We start from the raw sequence: 10,347 nt of genomic DNA, 5'->3' as shown, positions 1-10,347 counted from the left end.
GTTAGTTAGTTAGTTAGTTAGTTAGTTAGTTAGTTAGTTAGTTAGTTAGTTAGTTAGTTAGTTAGTTAGTTAGTTAGTTAGTTAGTTAGTTAGTTAGTTAGTCGGTTGGTTGTTTAGTATATTTGCCTTCAATTGAAAAACAGAACAATTTAATATATTCCAATTGATCCCATGTGTAAAAAAATCCACTTCATCTGATCATTAGAACTCACTATTAGTCTTAAAATATTATATAAGAAAAAAAATCAAGATTACTGTTGCAACTCTCTGCCTCTAACATTCTGATACTTCATATATACATATACATATACTCTGGCCACCGCAGTCCATGATTGGGACGGACATTCAACAAAACACATAAAAAATTATATTAATATCTGTTTATTACCCAGAGGCCAATACATCAGCAGCACATTTATTGTATGGAACACAAACATTATTTATTTTTGTTCATATTCCTTAAAACAAAAACTTAAATGAAATCTGTAGTAGAAGTAAAATTCCTTTAAGGAAGAAAGATCTGCAGCAGCTGATGATGATGATGGGCATAAATGGAGACCTCCGAGGTGGCAAAATAAATATTTTAAATCACACACATTTTAAGCATAAAAACACAAAATTTATATTTATAATCGAGTCCAATGCAAAAGAAATGAAAAAAAGTTAAAACACCCATGATTCTGCATTTACCACCGAAGATTTCGCACTTGATCTGTTTCACATTTTGTTCATTTAAAGATTTTTGGTGTAAAATTTTTATTTGCTTCTTTTTTTTTTTTTGTTTTAATTTAGTATTTAATCCTTTAACGTGTTTTTGTGCATGTTTGATATGAGCGTGTTTGTGTTATTTAAACACAAAAACTGTTAAAATGCAGTTAAATTTTATAATAAATAACTTTGTTCGTTTTTTACTTTTTGTTGCTTTATTTATATTCTGCCTTTAGTTTAAACTTTTAACACCCGCTGTGTTTGAATGGCCCCAACCACAAAAATTAATAACTTAATCTCTAAAAGCACTTTAATCGTTCAACATCATTTCAATAACAATTCTTAATTTTTTTTCAGTATTCCTTCAGCAAACCCCTCTTGCCGACAAAATCATCTAAAACATTAGTGGTTATTTACCTACAGAGCTGTAGAAAGGAGACTTAATAAACAGAGCTTATAAATTAAAAGCTCCGTTGGTTATTTTGAAGAAGATATTTTTGTGTTGCCTAATTCTTAATGAATATTTTAAGGTTAATGGAGTCATGTCATTTAAGCAAATTTTGATCTTTAATATAAAGGATCAAAGATCAAAATATTTGTGGCGAACCGAAAATTAACATAATAATTTCCTTGTATTTAAGGTGTTTTAATAATTTATTTTTTAAATGTTCGAAACAGTTGGTATAAGTTATGATGGTATTTGTTTTGAATGATCTTGATTAATTGCGTTTTAGATGAAGTAACTTTTGTTACGCATTTCATTGAACCCATGGGAAAGAAAAACAAGACTTTCTTTGAAAATAAAGTTTTAATTTCGCCGATAAAACTTTATGCAAAAAAAGCCTTTTTTATTAAAATATTTTAAATCAAAGAGGTTTTTCTTTTAAATTAATTTTTTTACTAAAAATACATTTCTTAATTACTTTTTTATTGAAAATATTATCAATTTGTTTAAAAGCTTTTTTATATATTAATAAATAAAGCTTTTTTTCTATTTCTTTAAAATTTTTTGTAATTATTAATTTTTACTCAAAAGCTTTGTTTTATTGAGCTTTTGCTTAAAAATACTATTTTTGCGTAACGCTTTTAAAAAATCTGATTCTTGTTAAAAAAACCACAAACATAAAATGCGTTTTAATCTTTATAAAACGTTCTCATTAAAAAAAGTTTATGAGAGCTTTAGCTTATTAATGACTTTTTGGAAAAGTATTTAATTTTGGAAGCTTTTTTGAAAGATTTTTCTTTGTTTAAAAGCTTTTCAATTATTATTTTACAATAAAGCTTTAATAAAATTAGAATTTACTTTATAATAAAACAAAAGCTTTTATTAAATAGTTAAAACATTTTATTAAGCCATTAAATTATTAATGATTTTTGAAGAGGAATTATTAGAGCTTTATTTAATGAAGCTTTTTCATTGTTTAAATTTTTGATGTAAAAAGTTCATAAACATTTCTTAAATCCCTTTTTCTATGACTTTTTGTTTTATTAAGAAAGCTTTTTTAAAAACAATTCAGTTGTCTTCTTAAAATAATAACAATAAAAAGCTTTTTATTGCAAATAAAATCATTTCCGTAAAAAACAATTTTATTAAAAACTTTGTAAAGACATTCGTTTAAAAAAGGAAATAATTAAAATAAAAAGCTTTTTCTTAAAATAAACTTCTCACAAACTTTGTCATAAAGAGGAAGCTTGTTTTTAAAATTTAATAAAAAAAGCTTTTTTTTGGTAAAAATGTTTTGAGTTTTTATGTTAGAAGAGAAAGAGATTCATTATTTTAAGAGACTCTATCAGTAACTGTAACTTTCATGCACCGATATCTGTTCCAATGTGGGGTTAAAATAACTTTGGCATCTTTAAAGGGTTAAATAAATGAAAAACAAAATTTTGGCAAAATTTCAACCAAAGTGTGCGGTCCTTAAATGGCAACCTCTCAAACACCTTTATTCTTTCAAAAATTTCACACAACAAAAACAAAATTGATCGACAATAAAAACACACGATCAATTAGTATTTTGCAATTTGTTTTCCTCACAAATTGATGATTTCAATTTTATTTGTTTTAAATTTTCTTAGACAATTAAAAAGAAAAGAATTTCTTGGTCTTAAGACCTTAAGCAATAAATAGTAAATGTAAGAATAATGAATGAATACAAAGTGTTGACGTTGTTTACAAAGTTTTTTTTTTTTTTTTTTGTTAAATGTCGACATCAATGATGATCAAACATTTATCAATACGAAATTTATTAGTTTACAACAATGTTATAGAAAATATAATAAATTTATAAAGAAATTTTAAAAAATAGACCTCCAACTGACAGCCCATCTACATCAACCGAGTGTTGGAAGAAGATTTTAATTAAGAACTCAGATAGATAAAACTAAAATTTTTCCGTAAAAAATATAATTTTTAGCGGAAAATCGTTAAGCATGCGTCTTTAACAAAAACAAATTGCTGAAAGCTTTTATATGTAAATTCCAACATCTTCCTTAACACAACACCAGCACAATGCCGTTTTTTGCATTTCATAAACCAAACACAAAAAAAGCTTTAGAAAAAGCTCCTAAGCAATAAAGCTTTTTGCAAGCTTTCTTACACAAAAGCTCATCCAAAAGTTTTCTATTGTTATAAAATGATTTATGCCATTTTAATTGTAACTCCTCCTTTTTCTCTATGATGAGTGCAGCAAACAATAGCTGGCATGCGCTGTTCAAACCAAAACTTTTTTTAAAAACAATTGTCAGGTGGATGTGAACGTGTGCGTATGTGTTTGTGTGTGTACAAATCCAACCCCAAAATAGTGAGTGATCCCATCATATAATAAAATCTTTTCATTTCATTATTCGAACTTCAAATGAAGGAGTAACATTGAGAGTAGCATACTTGAAGTTTAAATAGCATTTAAAAATGTCATTTTATAATTAATTTAATTAAATTAAAACTAAATAGTTGTAGTTAATTAAAATGGAATTTAGTTTTTCCAATTAAATAAGAATTTTTTGGTAATTTTGTTATGGAAACAAATGAATTGAGGTTAAAGTAAAATTTTATATTGAAATTGTTTTTTAACGTAAAGTTAAAAGAGTGTTTTTTTTAAGTTTTAGGTTAAAATCTTAAGTTTTGAATTGAATTACCAAGTGTTTTGATTTTTGATTGGCAACTTGAAATTAAAGTTAAGGAAAATTAATTGTTGGAATGTTGAACAAAATTATAATTTGGTTATCACAATCAATTGTCAAGGAAAGACTAAGGAAATCAAGAAAATTTAGTTAATCAATTAGTTAGTTAGTTAGTTAGTTAGTTAGTTAGTTAGTTAGTTAGTTAGTTAGTTAGTTAGTTAGTTAGTTAGTTAGTCAGTTAGTTAGTTAGTTAGTTAGTTAGTTAGTTAGTTAGTTAGTTAGTTAGTTCGTTACTTAGTTAGTTAGTTAGTTACTTAGTTAGTTAGTTGGTTAGTTAGTTGGTTAGTTACTTGGTTATTTAGTTAGTTAGTTAGTTAGTTAGTTAGTTAGTTAGTTAGTTAGTTAGTTAGTTAGTTAGTTAGTACATATATCCATCAAATTTTTATAGTCAAGATTTTACATTACAGTCCATAAAGTCAAAACTATGGTCAGGATTCTAATCGAAACTAAAACCGATACTTTAGTCGAAGAGTCCAGAGAGTCTGTAGTAAAGTTTATTGTCAAAACAATTGTTATTCGAAACTTTAGACGAGTGTATAGTCCAAACTTTAGACTGGTCTACAGTCGAAACTGTTGACGATTTTACAGTCGCAACTTAAGACGGGTATATAGTCGAAACTTTAGAAGGGTCTATAGTCGAAACTTTAGAAGGGTCTATAGTCGAAGCTTTAGACGGGTCTATAGTCAAAACTTTAAACGAGTCTTCAGTCCAAAATGAGACGAGGCTTAAGGGGGGACTAAAGTGGGGATTTATGGCGAGACCATTCTCAAAATTATATTTCTTAAAGTCAAAATGTTAGTAAAGACTATGGTCAAAATTTGCAGTGGAAATTATTATCGGGACCATAGCAAAGACGCTAAACTGTTGTCAGACAATGGTTTAAAGTAGTCGAAATTATAGCGCTGATTATAGCCAATAACTGAGAATATAGTCGAAACTACTGCATGAGTTGAGATCAAAGTCTCTATTTTCGAATAGATAATAAACGAGAATATAGTCACTATTGTCAAATCCGTCGACACAACATATGAGAAAATATTCAAGACACAAATCAAAGCAATCGACAAATCAAGAGTTAGGTCTATAGTCGAAATGAAAGACGACATTAAAATCCATACGTTACACTATATAGTTGACTAATTTCATAAATAATTAAAATAGTTAAGTAAACCTATTTTAAACATTTTTCCCTCACAAACAACACATTCTAAAACAAATTTTATTTTTCAGAGAAATTCAAACTAAAAACAAATATATGCAATTAGAATTTAAAATATTTTTTAAAATAAGAAATAAAAAACCAATATCAAATTGTTGGCAGTAATTTAAAAGAAAAAATGGAGAAAAAAAAACTAAATATAAAAAACTTCATTCACGCTTTATTTCCTCATTATAAAAAAACGACGAATCAAAATTCCAGTTAACATTTTTTTCATCTTTCTTATAGATTTTTTTATTTCGTTTTTTTTTTTTTTTTTGGCAAATATTTGTTTGTTGATTAAAGAAAGGCAATAAGTATATAGTACTACGCGTACGTAACTGCCCAACTGCCATGTTAAAGAAAGCAACAAATTAAACACAAAAAATCAACACATCTGTAAGATTTTTAACTGGTGGCTAAAACAGTCCTTATTCTTCATCTCTGTGTTGTTTGTTTGTGAAATTTTTACCAATTTTTATGGGAAAAATTCCTTTAGAGTTTAAGAAGATCTTTGCAAAAAAAGGGCTACAACAACATTAAAGAAGAAGATGAAGAAAAAATGAAGAAGTGCAGTGTTTTTGCTCTTTTTTTTTTGACAAGAAAAAGAAATCAGTGCACATTGAACAGCAAACAGAAAACTGAAGTCTTGACATGACTTCAACTGATTCCTTCTCATATAGAATGTAAGTTTCTGGGTTTTGAAAATTTCAACAAAAACCTACATAATAACATTTGATAAATACTCATGTTGTTTTTGCTGTTGTTGCATGTAGTAAAGTGAGTGAACAAGTGAGTAAATAAGTGTGTAGTATATGTATGTAAGTGTGTTTGTTTGTGAATCATTTACGCACCATTACAAAAACCAAGTGTAATTTGTATTGGTATGTGAAAGATGTTGTTGCTAAAAATTTTTGTTGTTACTGTTGAGTTTTTTTTGTTTGTTTGTTGCATGTACAAGGTTTCTTTTACATATGTATCAGAGATAGTTTAATTGACACAATTGTACGGATTTTAGTTTTTTTGCGAAAAGTACTTTTTCGAAATCTTACTCGTCACTTTTGTAGTCGAATATATATTCAAAGTCGACTCTATAATAGAGACTATAGTTATGTTAAGTATAGTTAAGAGTCTATAGTCGTGTCTATAGTAGAGTATATAGTCGAGTGTATAGTGGTGTTTATAGTTGATTCTAGAATCGAGTTTATACTCGGGTCTATAGTCGAGTATATAGTAAAATATATAGTTAATTCCATAATCTTGTATAAAGTAGAGTCTGTAATCATGTCTATAGTCGAGTCTATAGTCGAGTCTATAGTCAAATCTATAATCGAGTCTATAATCCAGTCTATAGTCGAGTCTATAGTCCAGTCTATAGCTGAGTCTATAGTCGAGTCTGTAGTCGTGTCTATAGTCGAGTCTGTTGTCGAGTCTATAATCAAATTTATAATCGAACCTATAGTCGATATGAGTCCAAAGTGGAGTATATAGTCGAGTATATAGTCAAGTCTATAGTCAAGTCTATAGATGATTCTATAGTCTATAGTCAATTCTACAGTCGATTCAATTTTCGATTCCATAGTCGAGTCTATAGTCGAGTTTATAGTCCAGTCTATAGCTGAGTAAATAAACGAATCTATAGTCGAGTCTGCAGTCGAGCCTATAGTCAAACTTATAATCGAATCTATAGTCGATATAGTCTATAGTAAAGTCTATTGTCGCTTTTAGAGTCGAGACTATATTTGAGTCTATATACAAGTCTACAGTAAAGTCAAAACGAGTATATAATATAATTTATAGTCAAGTCTATAGTGGAGTCTATAGTCGAGTCTATACTCGAGTCTTTAGTCAAGTCTTATTATATTTGCGTCTATATTCTAGTCTAGAGCCTATAGTCGAGTCTTTAGTCGAGAATACAGTCATGTTTATATTAGAGACGAAAGTCGGGATTATAATCAAAATTTTAGCCGAGTCTATAAGCGATATTATAATCGAGACTATAGTCGAGCCTACATTTGGGACTACAATCGAATCCATAGCCGAGACTATAGTCACGTCTGTATTATAAACTAATGTCAAGTATGTAGTCAGCACTATAATCCCGTGCATAGAAGATAGTATATATATGAGATGTTAGTCAAGTCTATAGTCGAAACTATAGTCGGAACTATAGTCAAGTTTATATTAGCCGCTATAATGGAATGTAAAACTGAGACTATGGTCTATTCTAAAGTAAAGTCTATATTCAAGATTATAGGCAAAAGTCAAATCTATAGAAGATTCTATAGTCGAGTCTTAAAACTTTAACTCCTCCTTCTTCTAATTGCATATATAATTGCAAATAAGTACTTTTGCTATACATCAGAAAGTACTAATTGTAATTGTATCCATTAACCATATCTGATACATATGTATCATGTTTCCCGTATAGATATTCATGTGTGTGTGTTCCACATCATGTACATACAACTAACAACAAAAAGGTTAAATGTATATTTCTTGTTATTAGTGTAGTTGTTACTGCTGCTGCTGAAAAGTTCACAACAAAACATGGCCGTTTTTGTTGTTGTTTAAGTTAGCCTGGACTTCTGCAGCATGGTTGGCAATCAGAAGATGTTTGTTCAAGTTGTTGAGGTATGGATTATGGTGTGGCAATGGTCTTCTTATTCTGCTTCTTCTATAGTTTTTTTTTTTTTTGTTTGTCCAAACTCGTGGGAACATTTTTCATTTTTAATTGTTACTTTAAGGAGAAACGAGCAAAGTTGAGGTTTTTTTTTTGTTGGCCCACCAAAAGAAAAAAGCAAACAGCAAATATTTTGCTTAACTTTGTATGAAGTTAATAGTGAGTGGTCAAGAGAAGTGAAAATCAAATTAATGGAAAATTCTTCTTTAACGATTATTAAAGAGAAAATTGTTGGAAAAAAATTTTAAATGAAACAAATTTCTTTTACATGTATGTGTTAGTAATTTATGTGTAAAGTTTAGTTTTTGAGTTAAATCAAGCGTTATTAGGAATCTAGGCATAAAATCGGGGAGTTAAAGAACAATTAGAAAAGTAACGTTGATAAAGCTTTAAACTACAGAGAACACTAGTAAAAACAAGTAAATGGTTTACATAAGCCTTTAGGTCAGAGATTTTTAATATGTTTTTAGATGTTTATATACCAGGGTTCTTATAAGCCTTTGTGTCGGAGATTTTTAATTTGTTTATAGATCTTCCAGAAAACGATTTCCTAAAAGTTATAGTGTTATCTATTTATTTGACAAGGAAGCGACTTTAATCGAGAGAGAATAATGAGAATCAAGACATTTATAGAGACTTTAGTTAATAGTAGAGTCAAGACTTTGGCAAGACTTAAGTGAAGGCTATGGCTTAGGAGTTACAGTCGAGACCTTTTTTTGAATTATAATTCAAGACTTTCAACGATTCAAGTCGAGACTTCCAGTAAGACGTTAGTAATGACTTTAGTCTACACTACCCAGCAAAAAAAAAGAACCTCCAATGAAGCGAAAAAGAAGTTGAATTTACTCCATGAAGGTATTGAAGAAGACTTAAAGAAGTGATGATTTTAGCACAGGCTTGTCATAGGTGGGATGTCCTTTTTATTTTATTTAAACGTTACGTTTAAAAAACGTTACAAAAAATTACTTAAATAATGTTTAAATAAATTCCTTTCCATCAAAATCCTTTAATTCCACAAATATTTTTGTCAAATTAAATTAGTTGTAAAATGTATTTTTTCAACAAAATCTTTCTACAGCATCTATCAGTTCACTTAATATACACCAAAGCAACCATATTATTCTATTTTACTTACTAAATCTAAAAGTTAAATTTTTATTTAAAAAGAAATTTAATTGAAATTCATGCAGTTTTATTTAAACAATTTCCAACCAAAATAGTAGCAAAAGATTTTTGCCTACAATGTCTACATACCATGTACGAGATACTGCGAAATGTATAACAAAACTCTCAACTCAAGCTAAAGTATGCTTCTTGCCACAAAGATTTCATCCAAAAATGATAAAAAAAACGAAGAAGAAAAAGCTGAAAACCCACCCCAAAACAATGTGGAAAGGAAAAATAATTCAAATAATCAGCTCAAGTGGCTGAAAGGAGAGACTGAAAATGTTTTAAATGCCACGAGTAGAGGAGCTGTGGCACTACAAGTACGTACGATGACTACGACAAAAACAACAACAACAGCCAGCACAACGACGAGTGCAAGAGTAGCAAGCAACAGCAAACGGTAGTATGTAGTGGTATGTAGCTATGAATGTAGTACAAAAATTCAACCATCCATCCATCTATGGTTATATGAAGACTGATAACAGTAGTAGTTGTTGCAGGAAAGGGTAATACACACACATACATATACAGTAAGCCAGGCAGACGGACGGACGGACAGACAGACAGACAGACAGATGAACCAACATTCATCTCAACAACTAACCAGCCATCCATCCATCTGCATACAACTGGCATAAACAAGCTGAGGAATTTCAGAATTTCAATAATGTTGATATAGAAGAAGCATCAGCAACAAAATACAATAAAAAGAAAAAAATCACTACAGCAATAAAATACAACTTAAAAAATACAATTAAAAATAGTTGCATGTGCTTTAGAAAAACCACAAATAATAAAGAAAATAAATAATAAAATGTAAAAAAAGAACTAAACTCGCAAATAAATAAAAAATGACGAAAAAATCTCCATCATTATTATCATCGAAACAACATTCGAAGGTATTTGCAACATACAGGAGAAGATGTTTTTATGTTTTGCTATTGCTGATGATGTTGCTGCTGTTGTTTTTGTAGATGCTCAGGAGTATGCTAACGCTGATAATAATGATGATGACGATAAAATGAAAGTTCAAGTGCATGTTGTGTAGCAAACTTAAGAGCAATGGAGCAACAGCAGCCATCTTTAAAAAAAGTGCAATACAGAGTATAGGATGTTGATGAAGATGCGATGATGAACATGAAAATTTCCACAACGACCATGTCAAAAAATCAACCAACCAACAAATAAAAAAAAAAAAAAAAAACGAGGCAACACAACAGAAAAAGACAAAACAAATTTAACGTTAAAGAACAACATTCAGCATCAATGTGCAACATACTTACAACAATAATAACAATAATAATAAATTGTACATTTGTTGTGATATTTATTCTTAAATTACAACAACTTTTTACCATTTCAACATGGTGGGGCATAAAGAAATGACGGACTGCTTGACTGTTCAGCATG

General features: G+C 29.0%; 1 protein-coding gene across 1 annotated transcript in view; it reads right to left on the bottom strand.

The window, feature by feature from the left end:
- LOC111683505 overlaps nt 1-10,347 on the bottom strand; it is an 11,778-nt gene that overhangs the window by 1,344 nt on the left and 87 nt on the right. The window contains exon 1 of the mRNA XM_046946875.1: nt 10,329-10,347. This exon is cut by the window's right edge and continues 87 nt beyond it. Coding sequence (XP_046802831.1) covers nt 10,329-10,347 — 19 coding nt within the window. The remainder of the gene's footprint in view (nt 1-10,328) is intronic.

Source organism: Lucilia cuprina, chromosome 2 (genome assembly GCF_022045245.1).
Source record: "Lucilia cuprina isolate Lc7/37 chromosome 2, ASM2204524v1, whole genome shotgun sequence".
NCBI lineage: Eukaryota > Metazoa > Arthropoda > Insecta > Diptera > Calliphoridae > Lucilia > Lucilia cuprina.
The sequence above is the reverse complement of the archived record's forward strand: the minus strand, read 5'-3'. Positions and strand labels throughout refer to the sequence as shown.